The 20,583-nt window shown below is 52.0% G+C and overlaps 2 protein-coding genes across 3 annotated transcripts; one reads left to right on the forward strand and one right to left on the reverse strand.

Annotated features, from left to right (window-relative positions):
- Nucleotides 1-962: 962 nt before the first annotated feature.
- MED9 (mediator complex subunit 9) lies at nt 963-14,903 on the forward strand. The gene is made up of 2 exons (XM_003929294.3): nt 963-1,265; nt 12,951-14,903. The coding sequence occupies exons 1-2, from the start codon at nt 1,039-1,041 to the stop codon at nt 13,165-13,167; spliced, it is 444 nt and encodes a 147-aa protein (XP_003929343.1). The 5' UTR covers nt 963-1,038; the 3' UTR covers nt 13,168-14,903.
- Nucleotides 14,904-16,054: 1,151 nt separating this feature from the next.
- RASD1 (ras related dexamethasone induced 1) lies at nt 16,055-18,656 on the reverse strand. 2 transcript variants are annotated; one of them, XM_003929295.4, is made up of 2 exons: nt 17,528-18,389; nt 16,055-17,316 (listed from the first exon to the last, which is right to left on the reverse strand). In XM_003929295.4, exons 1-2 carry the CDS (start codon nt 17,811-17,813, stop codon nt 16,763-16,765), a joined length of 840 nt encoding a protein of 279 aa, XP_003929344.1. In that variant the 5' UTR covers nt 17,814-18,389; the 3' UTR covers nt 16,055-16,762. The 2 variants fall into 2 exon arrangements, with proteins under 2 accessions (XP_003929344.1, XP_010338229.1); XM_010339927.3 differs by having other exon boundaries at nt 17,062-17,242; nt 17,528-18,656.
- Between the last annotated feature and the right edge of the window lie 1,927 nt (nt 18,657-20,583).

Consider the following 20,583-nt stretch of genomic DNA (forward strand, 5'->3'; position numbering starts at 1 on the left):
TCCAGGATATAATATTCATTCCTGACAACGATCCCCTTCACCTTGTATTGAAAGCAAGGACAGCCTCCCTGCAACCACACGTACACGTGGCCACCCAGCAGGTACATACTAAACGTGTGTAGAGTTGGATTATTAGACTCTCAGTGGCCATGCAGCACTGGAGGGACAGCAATCCCTTTGCCTCTGTGTCCTTAAGGCTAAACAGGAGGTCTCCACCTCTTGCACTGTGGGCCAGGCAGGGTTTGGAGCCACCGGCCCTGGAGGTCCGTCCTCTCTGGATTCCCAGTGCCTGCGGAGCCCAAGCCTCAACCAGCAGGTAAGCGCCGTCCATGCCTCTCGCAGGTCCAACTGGTTCTTCTCCAGACTTCGGTGCAGTAGGCCAGGCTGTGCCTTACTAATCTCAAGGCTTCCTGTGTTTGTGACTTTGGGGTCCTCTTCATTGTGTGAATAGGAATAAGAAGATTGTTATTTCTGGCCGGGCGCGGTGGCTCACGACTGTAATCCCAGCACTGTGGGAGGATCACCTGAGGTTGGGAGTTTGAGACCAGCCTGACCAACATGGAGATACCCCGTCTCTACTAAAAATACAAAATTAGCCAAGCATGGTGGTGCATGCCTGTAATCCCAGCTACACAGGAGGCCGAGGCAGATGAATCTCTTTTACCAGGGAAGCGCAGGTTCCGGTGAGCGGAGTTCGCGCCATTGCACTCCAGCCTGGACAACAAGAGCGAAACTCCGTCTCAAAAAAAAAAAAAAGAAGATTGTTATTTCTGAAATAAATCCCCTATTTCTCACTATTTAATCATTTAGCGATCTTGACTCACAACCCAAATCCAGGCACCCCCCCCCCAAGACCCACCCACGGCCCATTGCCTAGCAACAGCCTTCCCGCCCCGCCTCCGCGCCTTTGCCCACAGGGTGCTTAGTGCGCATGCTCAGAGCCTCCACACCCCGCCCCTGCAGGGCGCACGGTGCTGACGTGTAGAGTCCGCGACGCTCTCGGTGATCCGACCTCTGGGCTAACCTAACCCCGGCGCCATGGCCTCTGCCGGGGTGGCAGCCGGGCGACAGGCGGAGGATGCATTGCCGCCAACGTCCGACCAGCCGCTGCCCGACAGCAAGCCGCTGCCGCCTCCTCAGCCACCGCCGCCGGTCGCTGCGCCTCAACCGCAGCAGTCGCCGGCGCCGCGGCCTCAGTCACCGGCTCGCGCGAGGGAGGAAGAGAACTACTCCTTTTTACCTTTGGTTCACAACATCATCAAATGGTAAGAACCTAGGAGAGGACCAGACCTCACACTCCCTCCAGCTTCTCCTCTCACCCTTTTCAGAGCTGCAAGAGGCCTTGGCGCTCTGGGGGCACGCCCCCGTTTCACAGTTGGGGAAACTCAGGCTCAGAGCGGGAAGAGCCCTTTCCCAAGACCACAGAGACACTCCATGAGTTAAGCAAACGATCTGGGCCCGAGAGGTGCGATATCTTTTAGAATAAAGCCAGCTTAGAGACCAAATGCAGACGCTTGTCCAGAGGCTCAAGTGTGCACCCCAGCTGTCTTGAGCAAATTAAATCTAAGGCTCAGTTTCCCCACCTTTAATGTTGGTAATACTTTAGTTCCTTATTTCAACAGACTCAGCAGATAAGCATCATCTTCCCTGGGTTGGACACTGCCAGGTGCTGTGGGATGGACATAGTAAAAGGGGTTAACTTTTCACCCCCAAAGGTTTCACCAGATAGAAGGAAAAAAAGACATGATTGGGAATAACCCATAATTCAAAAAGATTGAGAGGGGAGCAGCGGCGATGGGAGACATTAGACTAAACAAAGACACAGAAGTTGCCTCCGATGATTAGACCTACCTGTACTGACTTTGTTCTAACAGTACCGAAGGAAATGACTGTCATCCTGTTGGCCAGCATCCAGAGTAGCCGGAGTTTTCAAAGTGACTCTGTAAAGGAAAAGCCAAAAACAAGAAAACCAAAGTCTCACTGATCCCCATGTTTGCCTAAACTTTTATTATTTTCGAGACAGGGGCTTGCTCTGTCAGCCAGACTGGAGTACAGTGGCGTGATCTGGGCTCACTGCAACCTCAACCTCCTGGCCTCAAGCCATCCTCCCACCTTAGCCTCCCAAGTAGCCAGAACCACAGGCATGAGCCACCGCACCCAGCGAATTTTTGTAGAGATGGGGTTTCACCCAGGCTGTAAATTATTTTCATTATGTTACTTCACTGTGTGTATCCACGTGATACTAGCTGTAAAACCCTGGGCTTGTAACTCTTATTCAACCATTAAAGACCAAAACAAAGTAAATTAAAGGAAAATTACGATTCCAGTAACATTCAGGTGAATTTTTTTTTTTTTTTTGAGGCGGAGTTTCACTCTTGTTACCCAGGCTGGAGTGCAATGGCGCGATCTTGGCTCACCGCAACCTCCGCCTCCTGGGTTCAGGCAATTCTCCTACCTCAGCCTCCTGAGTGGCTGGGATTACAGGCACACGCCACCATGGCCAGCTAATTTTTTGTTATTTTTAGTAGAAACGGGGTTTCACCATGTTGACCAGGATGGTCTCGATCTCTTGACCTCGTGATCCATCCGCCTCGGCCTCCCAAAGTGCTGGGATTACAGGCTTGAGCCACCGCGCCCGGCCCTTTTATTTTTTTTAAAGATGGGGTTTCACCGTACTGGTCAGGCTGGTCTCGAACTCCTGACCTCAGGTGATCCACCCACCTCAGCCTCCCAAAGTGCTGGGATTACAGGCATGAGCCACCGCGCCTCACTACTTCAGTTGAACATTAATGTGCTCTTCACTGTTTTACTGAAATGACCTTACTCACGTGAAGATCTTGACTGTTAGTGGCCCAGCCTCTTTTGAGTTTAAGCAAACTAGATTCACTTGCTGTGGGATGACCTGCTGCTGTTCTGCCACTTTTCAAATAGCTACAAAGGCTTTGTTCTCCCATTAGACCCTGGCTTCATCTGGCTTCATTTGGTGTGAAAATACTGTTTATAGGGTAAGGCAGCCTGTTCAGTTTTTGTGAGCCTGTGATAATGATCACAGACAGAAATGCATATGCAGCCCCTGTAATCCCAGGTCAGTGCTGGATTATAAAGGGTTTATTCAGATTAACCCCAATTTACTGGTTTTACAAAAAACATGGAAAAATGAAAACACGAAATGTACACGTTCACAAAGGCAGCTCTTGAACACCTGGGAGGATATTCTTGAGCCCTGGTAGAGCAACTGGGTTGGGCTGGCCTTAAAGATGTAGTAGTAAGTTTCACTAGAGAGAACAGGCTTTGAAGTTAGACAGTTCTGGGTTCAAACCTATGTACTGACACTTTTTGGCCTTCTAATCTTGATACAAATGCCTAATCTTTCTAGGCCATAATCTTCTTATCTCTAATATGTCCATAGTGGACCTCACAAGATCTGTTCAGATTATGTAATAGCTCTGTAATGTGCCGACTGGGTGACCTTGGCAAGTAGCTTGGCTTCTCTGAGCTGTGAAATGGGAATACTTAGGTCATGGGATTGTTGGGAGGACGTACTCAAGAGTGTACCTGTGAAACCTAGTGGGTTGATCACATGTGCTTGTCTCTGTTCCATCTAAAAGGGCAGAGAAAGGACTTTAAACAAACAAACAAAAAGCATAGACCCTCTGGATGAAGTGGCTCATGCCTGTAATCCCAATACTTGCTGGTCGCTTGAGCCTGGGAGCTCAAGACCAGCCTGGGAAACATGGCAAAACTTTGACCCAACAAAAAATCCAAAAAAGAAAATTAGCCAGGCGTGGTGGTGTGTGCCTGCAGCCCTGGCTACGTGGGACTCTGAAGTGGGAGGATCACTTGAGTCCAGATCATGCCACTGCACTCTAGCATGGGCGACAGAGAAACCTTGTCTCAAAAATACAAAAGCATGAAACCAAAAGGAACAGGACAGGAGGTGATTGCCACAAAGCGGATGGCGAGAGCTAATTCATCTGCCAGCTCCTAAGCAGCTGGCTTGTTAACCATGACCTACCCCCATATTTCAGGAACTCTAGTGCAAGGACCCTCGGGAAACAGGGGTGAAGGCGGGTCTAAGAACAGGAAGATGACTTAGAAGGCTGTTTAAGAAGCAGGCCCCCACAGTCCCATCCCACTTCCCACTGTTTTACTGTTTGACTCCCAAGCGGCCTGGTGATTACCTTTCTTCCAACTTGGCAGATCGTTAAAAGGTTACTTTCCCAAGATTTATTCTTAGGAAGGGATAAACCAGAGTATCTGGACTGGGGGACACCAGGCCCACTGCAGGAGCAGGTGGGGGAGCCATACTGAAAAGAGGGATTGAGAGAAAGTTTGCAGACTGAGGAGTGAGACCCCGCCCGAGCCTTCCCCCACCTGGCTTCTAGATTGGCAGCCAAAGAGTGGAAGTGCCCTCTCTATGGTGTGTGACCAATTAAGAGAAAAGACCTTGAAAAAAAAAAAAAGCCTAGTCAATTCATTTTGAGAAAATGAACAAGCATCACTCATTTGCAGAGCTTCCACTCAGCCTTTTAGTGTTTTATTCTTTTTTTTTTTTTTTTTTTCTTGAGATGGAGTTTCGCTCTTGTTACTCAGGCTGGAGTGCAATGGTGCGACTTTGGCTCACTGCAACCTCCGCCTCCTGGGTTCAAGCAATTCTCCTGCCTCAGCCTCCTGAGTAGCTGAGACTACAGGCGTGCGCCACCATACCCAGCTAATTTTTTTGTATTTTTAGTAGAGACGGGGTTTCACCGTGTTGACCAGGATGGTCTCAATCTCTTGACCTCATGATCCACCCGCCTCAGCCTCCCAAAGTGCTAGGATACTGTTTTATTCTTAAATATATGAGTGGGTGGCCAAGGCCATTAAGCATGGGAAGAAAACCCCTGGTAAGAAAGGCACGGGTCAGGCACAGTGGCTTATGTCTGTCTGTAAGCCCAGCACTTTGGGAGGCTTAGGTGGGTGGATCACTTGAGGCCAGGAGTTTGAGACCAGCCTGATCAACATAGTGAAACCCCATCTCTATTAAAAATACAAAAATTAGCTGAGTGTGGTGGTATGTGCCTGTAATCCCAGCTGCTCGGGAGGCTGAGGCAGTGCTCGAGAGGCTTGAAACCAGGATCGTGCCACTGCGCTCCAGCCTGGGTAACAGAGCAAGACTCCGTCTCAAAAAAAAAAAAAAAAAAAGAGTGATGCCAACAATGAGTCTTCAATTTGGAAAGGGAGGCAGGAGGAAAGGTGGTACAGGAAAAACGTGTAAGGACACAAAGCCAAGAAATAGCATCTACTCATGGGAGTCAGCTTCTAGTTTGGTGGTGCTGTGCATATATCCAGGGCAGGAAGAGAGAGCTGGGGAGGAGAGAAGAGCCAGGAAACAGAGGGCAGCGGTCTTCTGAGGCATGGGGAGCTAGGGAAACTGACAGGCTGGAAGCCAGTCAAGACACAGTCCTGGCAGGCGGAGATGAGGGCGGGGACCATGTCCAGTCACCCAGGGTGGTGCTGTCTGAGCCTGGGTCCCTTCCTTTCCTATAACCTCCTCTATGATCCTTTATTATTTGTCTACTTCTTGCACAGGGGATGAGTAAGGAGCTAAAACCTGAAGTAGTGAATTTAGCCTTTCTTGTTCTCATAAAGAATTCAGAGTTTTTGAAAAATTACTTAATAAAAGTAACAACTGCAAGTTCAGAAGTACAGAAAAGTGTAAAATGGAAGAAGGGTTCCTTCCCCCAAGTCCCCTCACCTGCAGTAACTGCATATCTTTTCAAAATGTGTACAGATTGAGATCATGTTTTACTTGACTTTCTTCACTGATTAGTCGGTTTTGGCCACCTTTCCACACTGCACATAAAGATCTACCTCATTAAGGCGGCTGCAGAAAATGGCATCTTGTGGCTGCCCCATAATTTATGCAACTGGTTTTCCGTTTATGGATTTCTAGGTGTTTTTCTAATTTTTGCTGTTCCCAGCAGTGCTGGGGTTGGCATCCTTGCATATGAGTAAGTTTATGGTCAGATAAATCCCAGCAGTGGAATTGCTGGAGCATAGGGTACACATATTTTTTATTGTGATAGTCACTGCTAAATTTAGAGCGCTACATCGTTTTAGCGAACGCTTTCCAAAATTCAGTCCTTGTAGACCGGACTGCTTCAGTTAACCTAAAAAGGCCTATAAATCTGCCACCCAGAAAACATTAAACAAAAATTAAAGTTGTAGATGGATTCTGCGAGTATCCATGGATATGAAATGGAAAGAGGGCCTCTCCCTTCCCTCCTCCCAGCTCCCTTGCAAAACTGCATAATATTCCACTTTATGAATGTGCTGTCGTTGATGTAAACAGTTCCTTGCTCAAGGATACTGTCATTGTTTCTGCATTTTGCTGTTGGAATCAGCACTGCAGCAAGCATCTTTGCTCCTGCCGTCTTGGTGAACTCTTCATAGTCTCTGGGGGGGTAAATTTCTAGCAAGGGGACATGTTAATTTACCATTTTGGTCACTATAAGCAGATTCGGAAAGAATGCCCTGATTTATGCATCCCCAGTGTGTCTTTCCCCCTCACCTGCCATCACCATTAAACTTTTAACTTTGGCAGATCTCATAGGTCAGAAGTGACACATTGCTCTTTCATTACGTTAGGTAAAGCATCTTTTCATAGGTGATTTCATATGTTGCTTGTATTCGCCCCTGTAACCTGCCCATTTCTCCGTCAGATGTTTTTATGTACAGAAAGGAAACACTGTCAAATGTCCCGTGAATACGCCCCCCAGGTGTCGCTTTTCTTTGTCTTCGTTTATAGTGGTGGTTTCTATATTTCTTTTTCATTCAGATGCATATAATTTCATGTAGTCAGATTTGTTAAGCCTTTCCCTTATGGATTCTGAGTTTTGGTCCTACTTAGAAAGGCTTTCCCACTCTAAAATTACAGGTATTGATCCCTTTTTTCTAGAACTTTCATGGTTCCATTTTTTACTTTTAATGAGGCTCCTGGAATTTATTTTGGTGGGGAGAGTAAGGGGCCCCAGTTAGCCACATCCTCCCACTGCTGTGTATTGAATATTCGTTATTTTCCCTGCTTGAGGTGCCACCTTGACCGTGCACTGAATTCCCTTCTGTTTTCTGATCTACTTCTGGACATTGCATCCTTCTCCAGCACCAAACTATTTTAGTGCTTCAGTCTTCATGGTACCTCGGATGATCTTGTGAGGTTAACTTTCTTTCCTTCCTCTTTCTTGTCGGTGTTTTCCTGGCCTTGCCTCTCCCGTGGCATTTTCTAGCAGCCTGCCCGAGATCGTGATGCTTTTAGTTAGTGGCACGTTTCGTCTTCAATCTGCTTCTTTACTTCCAAGCCTGTTGATAGCACTCATTGGCCAGGTCGCTCAGCTTTGCTTTTGGATATTATAGTCACTGTTTACACAGTCTCTTTACCTTTATACTCACTGTATCCTCTAAATGTTATTTGGTTGATTTTTCTCTGTTTGCCGTTCTTCCTAAATGGAGCCGAACCTTAGCTCTTCACTCAGATCTCTGCAGATCGTCTTCAGACTGCCTGCCCAAATAACCAACACAAAGTCCGGAGCAGGTCCTCGCACTGCAGGTGCTGTTGGGTGGGTAGAGTCCTCTGGGCTGGCACTTCACTAGAAGTGCCCAGGGAAATGCCGCACAGAGCCCTGTGAACCAGACCCTCTCCTGTATCCTAGGTACCTGCTTGGTTCTTGGAGGGCTGTGCCTGGGACAGCCTTGCCTAGAGTTGGAACCCATGGCACTTCCATCTCTTCTAGTGGCTTTCCTGTAGTTGCATGAAAAATTAAACCACACATTTGTATTATTTTTAAAGAACGAGGAAAGGGAAAAGAAATCTCATTTTTGTGCCTATAAGAAATATTATCAATCCCAACTTTTGAGACTTTCTTAATATATATAGATGCTAACTTTTAAAAATACATCATAAAGGAGTGATGAACTAGGGTCTGTTAGAGCGGGAAAAATTATTACTTTTTCCTTCAAACTGAACACATCAAATCTGAGTTTGGAACACAGTAGCCAGCCTAGGCCTTGTGAATAGCCATTGTTGCTGCCTTGCCTGATGGTTCTGGCCCACTTAGTAAGAGTAATCTGTTGACATGGGTACTTTTAATTCTTTACAAGGTCTATTGCTGCTAGGTAGGTAGAGGGGAGCTGTCCTTGCCACCGCAGACAGGGCTCAAGTGATCTGTCCCAGCCCCTCCAGCTTGGCCTGGCTGCTCCAGCAGGTCAGCAAGCCCTCAGCGCCCCAGCCAGACCTCTTTCGTGGGAATAGGGTGTTATTGACTGTCTCTGCCCACTCAAGTGTCTGTTTTAATCTCCATGCCAGCTGAGACCTGTTCCTGGGCTGTGCAGGAAGCGGCCCTGCCAAGTGCCCACACTGGCTTCCTGGGGATGGTCCGCACGCAGTTACTGCAGCCTGCTGCCCTTCGCTTTCTTCTCCCTCAGCCACACCCCAAACCCCAGGGAGTAGGACGAGCAGCCACAGGTAGGGGGTGTTCATAGACTGCTCGGATGGGGTGTTTCTAGTCTGCCCAAAAGCCTCTTCACTCCTCTGCCGTGTCGTTTCCATCCACTCAGTATGACTTACAACCAGAAGGTGGGCCCCACGAAGGCAGGCCCCACGAAGGCAGGCCTTCACGAGTCAGCAATTCCTTAGCGGCCATGGAAAATGCCAGTGGGTCCAGAGCGGGAAGCTTTGCCTGGTGAGGCTGGAGGCGCCTGTGGTAGCACCGGGTGGGTTCCTTCACAGTCTGAATGTGCCTGAGAGGTGTTGTCTGTGCATAGGGGGCCATCTGGAATTTATTTTATTTTACTTTTTATGTTTGAAATGGAGCCTCACTCTGTCACCCAGGCTGGAGTGCAGAGGCACGTCTTGGCTCACTGCAACCTCTGCCTCCCAAGTTCAAGCAATTCTCCTGCCTTAGCCTCTCAAGTAGCTGGGGCTACAGGCACACACCACCACACCTGGCTGATTTTTGTATTTTTAGTAGAGATGGGGTTTTGCCATGTTGGCCAGGCTAGTCTTGACCTCCTGGCCTCAAATGATTCACCTACCTCAGCCTCCAGTGATCCGCCCACCTCAGCCTCCCAGAGTGCTGGGATTTCAGGCATGAGCCACCGCACCCAGCCACCATCTGGGATTTTTAAGCAGCATGGTCCCTGCTTGGACTTGGGTTTCTACGGGCAGGTAAGGCAGAAGTGTTTCAGGAGAGAGTAGGACCTGGGTCCATAGGCAGGCAATGGCAGTGGGGGGTGGCAGGTCTGGAGGAGGTGGAGCTGGGAGAAGGGGGCACACAGGTGCGAGTCGGGGACTCTGGTGGGGCAGGCTCCTAGCACAGCCAGTTGAGTGTGTGGCTGGGGCTGCACCCTCCCTACCCATCCCCTGCTGACAGCGAGTCTAGGCAGAGGTGACTTGGTAACTGTGGAGGGAAGAAACTGAGGCGCAGGAAGGAGGGCTGGCTGGGGAGGCGCCCTCCGTGTCCTGGGGTTGGGAGTGGATGAACCCCGTCCAGGCATTTTGTGGAGCAATGATTTTCAGACTCCATTTAGCAGCAGAACCTTTTGTCACTCTTCTCTAAAAAGAATATATTTTACATGTAATGTTGTGAGCAGATGAAAGCAAGCGTGTGGGTTCTAAGCCTCTCTCGCCGGAAGGCCTCATAGGGCTGGCAGAGCTGGAGCAGAGAAACACAGTTGACAGGTAAGTAGTGCCAGTATCATCCAGGGCAGGAGGGATGAGCGCGCCCTCCGTGCCACAGAGAATCTACGTCAGTACAGTTTTTTTTTTTTTTTTTTTTGGAGGACATTTTGGTAATATCTGTCAAAAATTTAGATATATATAACGTTTGACCCAGATTCCCTACTTTTAGGAAATCGTCTTACCAGAATGCTTGCACAGTACCTAAGGGTATAAGTACAGGATACTCACTGTCACCCTCATATGTTACAAACATTACAACTGCCCATGAATAGCCAGGGCGATTTAGCTGTGTAAGTAGTTGTATCTGTGTTAATGTGGAAGGACATCTGAGGTGCGTTGTTAAGCAGAAAAAGCAAGAATGAGGATCATGTATGGTCACATTCCTGTCAAAACAAGAAAAGTTTGTGTGTATTGTATGCTATTGTATGTTTCAAAGCCATCTGAAACAGTGGACACCACATGTTAACACAGGTTATCTCTTAAAGAGATTTCCCTCTTCTAAGCCTCTGGTGTCTCACTTTTGAATTTTTTCCCTCAAGTACCTCTTACTGAAGTGACCTTAGAAAAATGAAAGGCACTGCAGTTAGCATGGTGGGAGGAGAGTCTGCGGGCAGAGGAGTGGACTGGTAAGGGCTGGTCTGAGGGCCAGGCGGCTAGGACATCGTGGGGCGGGAGGCATGGTGCAGGGAAGCTGTGAGGAAGAAGAAATGGGAAATTGAGTCAGATATCACCAAGAGGTCAAAAGAAGTTGCTGTCAGGTTTGGGAGGAAGTCTGTGGCAGTGGTTCCAGCACAGTTACTGGCCAGTTGACCTCCGTACTAAAGCATCCGTACTAAAAACAAGCACCACAAAGAAAATCAGGGCGTAATTCTCAGACACACCCGCCTAAACCCTGCGATGTTTGCCCCGAGTCTGGCAACACAGATATAAATGTCTGTCATCCGTGGGAAGGATGCTCGGAAGATCACCCCTAGCGAGAGTATTTTTGTCCACTCTTTAAAGAAGCCATAGTAGGTGGGACCAGAGTGCCCTGACCTTGCCTTGTTTGTGTGATGTTCATCCTCCTTGACCTAGTGGCTTTTTTCATTCCTTCTATAGTTGGCCGATGACTAACCTTGAACACAAAGGCAGGCCCACTTAGAGCTTTCTGCTTTTATTCACTCAGTATTTGGGCCTGTCCCTTTTCTTTTGGCTTGAATATTTCACAGTCATCCTGGCTTAGCGGGTGCCCACTTCTGAATAGCGTGTTTTCCTCACGCCAGGAGTTCCGTGCTGTTTACCTCCACCAGCTAGGGCAGCTGGGCTTGCAGCGGGCCCTCCTTGTGGCCCGCACGGCCCCTTTTGGCTCTGCTCCCTCCAGGTGGCTTGTCTTAGGGCTTCTTTTTTATTATCTGAAGACTGTCTCCTTTCTGACACTTCACCAAAGAACAGGCAGCCCCTGCAACTTGGGGTTTTCAGAGATGAGCATCTTAAATATGACCCACTTTCAACTTTCAGAACTAAATTTTCTTTTGGGCCAGGTTATGTTTGCTTCAAGAATGGAATTATCTGTCATCCGAATTTCTATTTTGTGTACTTTTTTGTTTGTTTTACCATGTCCTTTCAGGCTCACGTGATGTGAGTCGGTTTTTAAAAAATATTTTAATTTTGAAACTTCCCTGGGATTTAAACTCATAACAGTATGTTAACACGCATGCCATCCAAGTAGAATGATTTCAGAAATCCAGATGGTTTCTGTCCATGTTTGTGGATCACAGCTGAGACTTGAAAGAATTGAAATAAAAGAAGTGCCTTATTTGCTTCCTTCCAAACAGTTTTTCTCACGTGACTACCATTCGTCCTCCCTAGAATCTGAGATAAGCTATACTGTTAATGGTGTCTCTCAGCTGAGGGCATCAAATGACAAAATGTTTGGCTGGCCTCTCATTTCCTGGAAGAAGCGATTGATTCTTCGTATCCCCCTCTGAGTTTGGAGCTGTTGGTAAATACTGAGCCGGCCATGGTGGCCATCTTACTGCAAGGTGTGAGATGTAACTGATGGATCGCCAGGAGAGATGGATATTCTGGAGAAATGATGAATAGTAAACATGAATTAGCACCATCTGGGTTGAAATTTTCCGCTACAGATGAACATTTATTAAAAAAAAATTAATGATCATTGACGGTTTTTCCCTCTTATGCCTCAATGACTTACTTTTAGAACAGCTTACTGAATTGCCTTTTAGTTTTGGTCTCAACCACTTAACTAACTTTTTTTTGAGACAAAGTCTCACTCTGTCACTAGGCTGGAGTACAGTGGTGGTGTGGTCTCGGCTCACTGCAGCCTCTGACGCCCTGGTTCAAGCAGTTGTACCTCGGCCTCCCAAGTAGCTGAGATTACAGGCACGCGCCACCATACCCAGCTAATTTTTGTATTTTTAGTAGAGACGGGGTTTCACCATGTTGGCCTGTTGATCTTCTGACCTCAGGTGATCCGCCCACCTCGGCCTCCCAAAGTGGTGGGATTACAGGTATGAGCCACAGTGCCCGGTCCACTTAACTAACTTTAAAAAAATGTATAGGAGCAACTTTCAGGCTGTTTCTTTGATCTCAGGTGAGGTTGTTCTTGCCTCGTTTTTCATTAGTGGGACCTCTGTGCAGCTAATAGTAGCTGTGAGATGGAGCGAATGATCTGCCTTGAAAGTGAATTGACTCAAAGGGTAAAGAGTTACATGACCCTGGTAGAAGAGAGCCTATGTCTGCTGAAACATTGAAATTAGACTTTAAAATTTATGAACAGCTCTGTGGAAATTAGTCTTTATGTTAACAGGTTCAAGCCAGTATCAAAACCTCCGCTAAAGTTAGCTCTTGCTAGCTGGTAAAGCCTCCTGACTGGTCTGGAAATGTCTCCAATTAGACGAAATGTCATATTTCAGCAAGTTGTGTTTGGCATTTGTCACCTGATGTTGGTATTGGTTTGCTCATTGAACACATGTTCTGAGAGCTTATTTGCCAAGCATTCATTCTTTCCATGGATATTTCTTGAGTGCCTGCAGTTCCCTGTACACTGGGCCAGGGGTAGGGAGACATCTGTGACCAGGCAGACACGGTCCTTGACCTCACAGAGTAACAGTTGACAAAGTGTTCTAAAAGCTGTTGCAGGAATGACAGCCAGCTCTAGGGGGTGCAGGGCAGGAAAGCCAAGATGAGTATCAAGCTGCGAATGCTCACGGCTGTTCTTCTGCCCCCGCAGCATGGACAAGGACAGCCCCGAGGTCCACCAGGACCTGAACGCCCTCAAAACCAAGTTCCAGGAGATGCGCAAGCTCATCAGCACCATGCCCGGCATCCACCTGAGCCCCGAGCAGCAGCAGCAGCAGTTGCACAGCCTCCGAGAGCAAGTCAGGACCAAGAACGAGCTTCTGCAAAAGTACAAGAGCCTCTGCATGTTCGAAATCCCCAAGGAGTAGAGCGAGGCCGACTTCCGGGAGCACCTGAGAAAGAGGGGGGAAGGAAATGGCCTGTCACCCCACGGCCACCAGCCCCCCGTCCGAACGCTTGTTGGGGCACAGTTCCTGTGGACCCCAGCTCAGAACTTCAAGCTGCAGGGGCGGGGTTCCTGTGCTGTGCGAGTCGCCTGTGCGGGAGCCAGCGCCGAGCTTGGCTGCGCTGGGGCTTCCTTGTGTAGATCCATATGTCTAGATGCATAATAACTGGAGTGCCTGCTGGTGGAAGTCAGAATGCTCCTGGAGGCTGCCGAGAGGGTGGAGGACTCTCCCCTGCCTCTGGGGAGGGGGCCATCTGCTGCGCGTCCAGCCCCACTGGCAGATCTGAAGAACACAGTAGGAAGGGAGGCGGCTCCTCTCTGCTTCCTTCCCTCCCCCTCCTCCCACCCCCATAGGATCAGTGTGTACCAGGTACATACTGTTCCTGTTAGCAGCAGCTTCTTGAAACATTTGCATAGAATCCACTGGACAAATTAAGCCTGCACTCGTATGGCGTAGAGCTGTGAGAGAATGTTTTGAAAGGCCAGAGGGTGGCTTTTTTCCCGGTTTGGTTCCTTTTCTGTTGGAGCCGTGAAGGAACTATAGCTGTGGGGGTGTCGGCCCACAGCCCTGCCAGGCAGCCCTGGCTGCAGCTTTCCTGCTTCCCAGCGCTCTCCTCTCCTTCCCCGCTTGCCCTCTTCCTCGCTCGGCACCTTCAGTCAGTGCCCAGGAGTGGCCAGCCCACTTCCCATCTGCGCTGCTTCCCCAGGGCCGGCAAGGGGCTGTCCTTGCCACCCAGGCTGGAAGAGGTCTTCAGGCGAACAGACCTCCCCTCTTCTGCCATTTCAGATTCCCATTGCCCTGGTGAAAAGGTCCTTCCCTTCTGGCCTTCTCACTTGTGGCAGCGATGTGTACTGTGCTGCAGAGGGGTTCACGAGGCACCTTGTGTTCAGAGAGGGGCAGCTCGGGTGGTCCCCAGCCACGAGCTAGGCCTGACAGTGACACAGCCAGGTTTGAGCTCTTAAAGGTTTATAGCAGCCGTCATTTCGCCAGCGTCCCTGATTTCTTCCGGATGGGACGTTTTCTTTGTGTGCTCTCCCTTGACCTTTGAATTGAGGTAAGAGCAGTTCTTACCCTTGCCTCTCCCAAGAGGAGGTGCGAAGTCCTGGAGTGTTGTTTGGGTCTAAGAATGGGCACGTAACCTGCGCTGACCACTTTGGGGGCTTAGCAGTTGCCCGCCAACTGACCTCGTTGGCAGGAGGACTGGGTGGAGATGTTTTTAGCAGAGCTGCCATTAATGTCCAACTGCAGCCACCTGTCAGAAGGTGGGTGGCATATTGGGGACCCAGGGGCGTGTGAAGGAGACCAGATTTCAGTGGCTTTGCACAGAAAAGTACACTCTGGATTCTTTAACAGTGGGTGGTCACCTGTTAGACCAGTTCTACCTTGGGACTGTTATTTAACTGAATCAGTTATTTCCTTGAAATTTCACAGTAGTGGGTGGGCCAGTTTTAAGGCTCTGACAGATGCCATGAAGCGTGAAGCACATGGAAATCCAAGACCCTCGGGTCTGTCTGAATGCAAAGCTGAAATGAACAAGGGCTCCTCACGGGGGTGGAGGGAGCCGGAGGGAGCCGGAGCCTACCTTGTGTTCCTGTTTTGACTTGTGACATTTTTCAAACACATAATTAAAAGGACTTATGCTCTGCTGTCTCAGGACATCATGCTTTCTGTACTGAGAAATTCATAGTGGGATGCTCTCAGATTGTTGAAAGGAAAATGTTTCTCTCACTCTGTTCAGATATAGAACCAGCCCTCTGTTCCTCACCTCCCTCCACACTCACCTGCTGAACCAGTATGGAACAGGAACTCCTCTCCCGGCTGGCCTCAAGGGCAGTTTGCCTGGCGGGTCATCCCTGCCCCTGCCTGGCACGGGCCCCTGGGCGTCCGTGGTTGCCTTTGGTGGGGTGGTGGGGTGTGGGTGGGGGTGCAGTGCCTTTTGGTGACTGGAGGAGGTTCAGTCCTGACGGGAACTGCCCTCCCTGAACAGGGTTGAGATCCTTCTAGGACAATTCTGAGTGTCCCTCACAGGGTTGAGCACCCTCTCAAAGCCACTAGTTATTTGCATTACTGGGTGGCATGCATTTGTGCTACTTTTCAGACATCACACTTAATCCCCACAGCAAGCCCATGCGGAGGGTGCTTTGCCCCAGGTTTGCAGTACTAGTGACAGAGAGAGGTGTTCCTGGGTGCCTTAGCCATGAGAGGGAGACAGCAAGGCTGAGGGGTGCATGGGGTTCCACTCCTGGCCTTGAGCACTGCCTGGAGCTAGAGGGGAGCGGACGCCCAGGGGTTAGCTGTTTCCTGATAGGGTGGCACCCTGGAGGGAGTGGGTGGGAGTGGGCACCGGGATGGACCTGCTTCCAGATGGGTCTCAGGCTCTTTCCTCAGGGCCTGAATGATACCTCCAACAGTCAGAGTTCTCCTGGGCCCATACTGAGTCTGGTGACAAAATGGCTAGGCACAGTTCCAGTGGCCCTGGCGCTGAAGGAGAATTCAGAACGTTCTCTCAGAAAATGAGGCCTTTTGTCATCAAACCCAAAGAAAAGCGGGTAGATGGCTAGAAAGAGTTCATCTCCAGGAGGGACCCTGAAATCCTTCACATTAGTCCTGGTTTTGTAGGGAACCATCCCCTGCATAGATGCCCCAGGCACCTAGGGCTTTTCTGGGGCCAAAGCTGCTTTCAGAAGGGCGAGGTATTTTCCGGTTCTGAGGAAGGGTAAGTTCTAGTTCCAGGGAAGTCAAAGCCCAGCACCTTCCCTCTCCCTACCCTTTCCGCCTCCAGCTATCTCTAAAAGCAAACAAAAACCGGTTTTCCATTTTAAATTATTTTATTGTATATTAAAAAACCAACAGTAATAAAGACCTCACACACACACACACACACACACACACACACACAGTATAAACACCAGGGTAAGGTTTTGTTGGTGTCCATGTTGACACCGGAACTACTGTTAAAGTGCAAGTTTGGTTTCGTGTTCCTTTGTGCAGTTTCACTCACATGTAAACAAGTCACTTGGCTATGATTTGACCCAGCCCCCCTTAGTTTCGGGAGGGCAGAGGCTCTGCCAGCTGTCATGGCAACTCGGAATCACAGACAAGATAATGCCCCGTGGGTCCTGACCCTCAAGCCGGGCAGGACGATTTCTTGAAGCCTAACAGGCTGGATAACTTCACATCATCCCCACCCCGTGCTCACTCTTAGGTCTTTGAGAAGACAAAGCCACTCTCGGCTGGGCCCTTGCCCCCCACCCCGCCAAGTTGTGGGGATGGGATGGTGTCGGGGTGGGAGTAGTCTCAGTCTTGGCCAGTTCTCTTTCCTTCCAGAGCAGATGACCGTCCCTTCTTGGTTCAGTGGCGCCTCCCTAGCGCTGGGGGCGGATCGCGGGGAGGGAAGACGCTAGTCCAGTCCGCGCGCTCGCGGCCCGGGGCGCACGGGGCGTGCCAGGCCGTTGGATTTGACTTTTAAACAAAAAGGTCCTCCTTAGGTTGTGTGGCCGCCGGCGCGGTGGGGCTCCTAGCTGATGACGCAGCGCTCCTTGTCCTTCGCCTGGCTGCCGGCGCAGGCCTTCTCGCGGATGTACATGAGGTCGCTGTGCACGCTGGGCCGGCGCGCGAAGGGTGCCACGATGCCGAAGGCGTCCCCCGGGTCGCCGCCGCCGCTGCCGGCCCGCAGCAGCCTCTTATTCCGCAGCGCTTTCTTGTGCAGCACGTCGCAGTACTGCACGGAGACCTTGCGGTGCAGGTCCGGACTCATCTCGCTTGGCAGCTTGGCCATGGCGAAGAGCGCGCGGAACATCTGGTCCAGGCTGCTGTTCTTCTTGGCTGAGATCTCGAAGTAGGCGCAGCGCTGGGGGTCGTTGCCCACCAGCTGCTCGATCTCGCGCTGCTCCACCTCGCGGTAGAAGTCCCGGTCACCCTTGTTGCCGCAGATGACCAGGGGCACGTCCACGTTCTCCTTGGTTTTGTTCTTGAGACAAGCCTTGGTGTCGAGGATCTGCTGTCTGAGCCGCTGAACCTCCTCGAAGGAGTCGCGGTTGTCCAGGCTGAACACCAAGATGAAAACGTCTCCTAGTGGGGGCACAGAGAGCAGAAAAAGAGAAGGTGAGGGTGGCCGTCCAGGGGACAAACTGGGCTGACTTCGGGGCCGCGCGGGGCGCGTTGGCCTCTCCAAGCGCGAAGCGCACGACTCGGCGCGCGGCAGCGGGACCGGCGCTCGCGGACTGTCCCGGCCGAGGGTTCCCCGCCCTTCCCTCCCGCGCCTGCCCGGCCCCCGGCTCACCTGTGAGGATGGAGAGGCGCCGCATGGCGGGGAACGGGTGGTTGCCGGACGTGTCGAGGATATCGAGCTGGTAGACCTCGCCGCGGATGGAGTAGAACTTGCGGTGGAAGTCCTCGATGGTGGGCGTGTAGGCGTCCTCGAAGCGGCCGGTGAGGAAGCGCGAGACGATGGCCGTCTTGCCCACCTTGGACGAGCCCAGGATAACCATGCGATAGCAGTTCTTGGCAGGGATACTCAGCTCCGAGTCGCTGGGGCACATCTTCTTGATCATCGCGGCCAGTTTCATTGGGCACAGGGGCCGCGAGGGCGGGAGCGGAGCCGAGCGAAGGGCGGAGAGCGGCCGGAGGCGCTGGGGAGGCGCGCGGGTGAGCGGCCGGAGGGCTGTGCTCGGGCTGGGCGCGGCTCGGGCTTGGGGCTCCGGCTTCGCTCGGGCTGGGCTTGGGCTTGTGCTCGGCTCGGCTCGGCAGTGTCCCGGGCTCTGGATACAGGCAGCTCGCTCTGGCTCTTGTGACCGGCCGCCGCCTTTATATGCAGCCTGCGTGGCCGCCCCGCCCCGGCCCTCCCAGCTCGGTGCGTCACGCCCCGCGGGACCCGCCTCCCCCGCACCAGCTCCCGGCCCCGGCGACCTCGCCGACCGCTGCCCTGCTCCTGCTCTCTGGGCCGGGGGGGCTGGGGGAAACTGAGTCCAGGGTCGGGCTGAGGCTGGAGGCGCTTGGACTCTGCGCTCTTCCACCGCCGCGGGCTCGGCGGCCGCAGGGGTGTTGGGGTTCTGGTCTCGGCGGTGCCCCTGACCCTCTGCGACTTCTGGCAAGGACCCCCCTTCCAGCTCCTCCCGCACGCGTACACTCACTTTCTTTGGTTCTCAGTTTCCCTAGAGAGATCTAGTAAGTAACCCAGTAAGCACAGCAGCGTTTGCTGGGGGCTTGCGCGGACCGTATATTGAAGTCCCCAGAGCACAGCCCCAGCCCGCTCCCGCTCGGGTCCCCAGCCCGGCGCTTGTTCCCGAGAGGTGGAAGCCGGGCTGACAACGGGTTTCTGGAGCTGGGCACCGCGCGCTCAGGCCGCCAGAGGGCAGCAGAGGGCCCGGGCCGGTGGCGCGGGGAGGCTGCGGGCGCCGCGCGCAGTGCTGGAACAGGGGCGAGGAGCGGGGCGGGTGCGGAGCGGGAGGGATGGGGCAGGGGCCTCGGAGCGCCAGGCTGGGGCCCAGCAAGAGCGGTCCCCAACCCCGCGCTCTGCTGCAGGCCTCACCTTCCTCCTTTCTTCCAGCCAGAGATGCTCTGTGGCATGGAGGGCTCTGCAGCCAGCGGCCCACCCGAGGGGCCAGGGCTCCCCCTCCACCGTAGCGTTTTGGATCTTTACTCTGCGGCACATGGGTCGACCTCACTGTCTAGCTGAGAGAACCAGAGCTCAAAGCCACAGTGAGCCCTGGGAGCACAGCACAGCCTCTTGCCTTCTCCTGGGCCTCAGCTTTCCCTTCTGGAAGATGGTGATTCTGGTTCCGTGATTATGGATGAAAACATGCAAATAGTCCAGGGCGGGGCGTGGTAATCGCGATAATAACAGTAGTGTTGATCCATGGGGCTTGGTGGGGGTACACTCAAGCGCACGCGAGGTTGATCGGTAACAGGAGTCCCGGGTGATGTTGCTGAACGTTGGCAATAAGCTAACTGCAGCCTGCTCCTCAGCCCGGAGCGCTTGAGGAAGCCACTGCTCCCAGCCACTACAGGCAAGGCTGTGCGCTCAGTGTTTTGCTTTGGCCACGTCTGATTTAGGAGAAACCTAGCGGGCCGTTACCCAGCTCCACCAGTCCACCAGTCAGGTGATGGTGCTCCGTGGGCAGTGTGGTGGCTGCCACCCTCCCACCCCATGCCTGCCCCCTCCCACCCCATGCCTGCCCCCTCCCCTTCTGCACTGGTGCTTGCTGCAGGACACTTCTACTTGTTTCTCAGCCCAGCTAGGCCCCCATCCTCAGAGTCCCTGCGTCTCTCCCAGGCCTGACTCTTACTGTCAGATATTTCAAATGCACGCATCACACAGTGGGCATCCGAGGGCTCATCAGCTGGATCTAAGAAATGTCAGTGGCCCCGGGTCTGGCTCTGACTCCTGGTGTCACTTACGCCAGTTGTCTGACAGGCCCCTGGGACTGGGGCCTCGCCATTCTTGCTTCCTGTCCCCACAGAGGCTCCCCTCTCTCCCCATCTGAGGTATGTCTGCGGGAGACAGGGAGAAGGAAGCCCTGGCCCTGGATAGCGGGCTGCAGCATGCAGTGGTCCTGGGTGTTTACTGCAGAAAGGAGCCAGTTGAGGGCGCATGCGGGGCTCAGTCAAGGTATGGGCCTGAACCACCTCCAGACTGAGCACTGCCTTCCTGTGCCACCCACAACGGCACTGCATGGGCAGCCGGGCTGTAACCTGGGGTGACTGGTGGCCAAGGGGGACCCCACACAGCCATTGCCTCCTGGGACTCTAGTTCCAAGAGAGTCCATTTGATATGAGTGGAGGGCCTGAGGGTGAGGGTCACAGCCCAGCTCTCCCCAGGTCAGTGTCCAGGCTGGCCCCTTAAACTGGCAGGCACTGGCCCAGCCTGAGTCTTCAGCCACAGTGATTCCTGGTACCATCTGTGCACAGCCGTCTGCCCTTCGATGCTGGGTTCCCATTCTGAATGCCCCAGAGCGCCTCCTGTCACGGAGGTGGCCTCTGGTACCTCACTGTCACAAGCAGCAAGGCCCCTTGTCCCTCCCCTCCTCTTTTCTTTTAAAAGGGGGTCTCTTTCCTTTTATTACAAAAGTAATAAATGTTCATGGTTTTTTAAAAAAATCCAAACCATTTCAGAAAGGACCAGAATGAAACACACGCTGGGATCAGGCCCTCTCTCGGCCACACCCAGGACAGCCTAGCCACCAGTCCTGTGGGGTGGCATCTCCCGACGTCCCCATGTGGCCAGACTCCCAACTGCACGAGGGAAGCTTTATCCCCAAGCAGCCTCTGCCACCTAGCTCTTTGTTAATGCAGGTGTCCTTTTTCCTTCTTCTGGGATTTGCCTGTGTGACACTATGC

The sequence above is a fragment of the Saimiri boliviensis genome, chromosome 17 (genome assembly GCF_048565385.1).
Source record: "Saimiri boliviensis isolate mSaiBol1 chromosome 17, mSaiBol1.pri, whole genome shotgun sequence".
NCBI classification, from domain to species: domain Eukaryota; kingdom Metazoa; phylum Chordata; class Mammalia; order Primates; family Cebidae; genus Saimiri; species Saimiri boliviensis.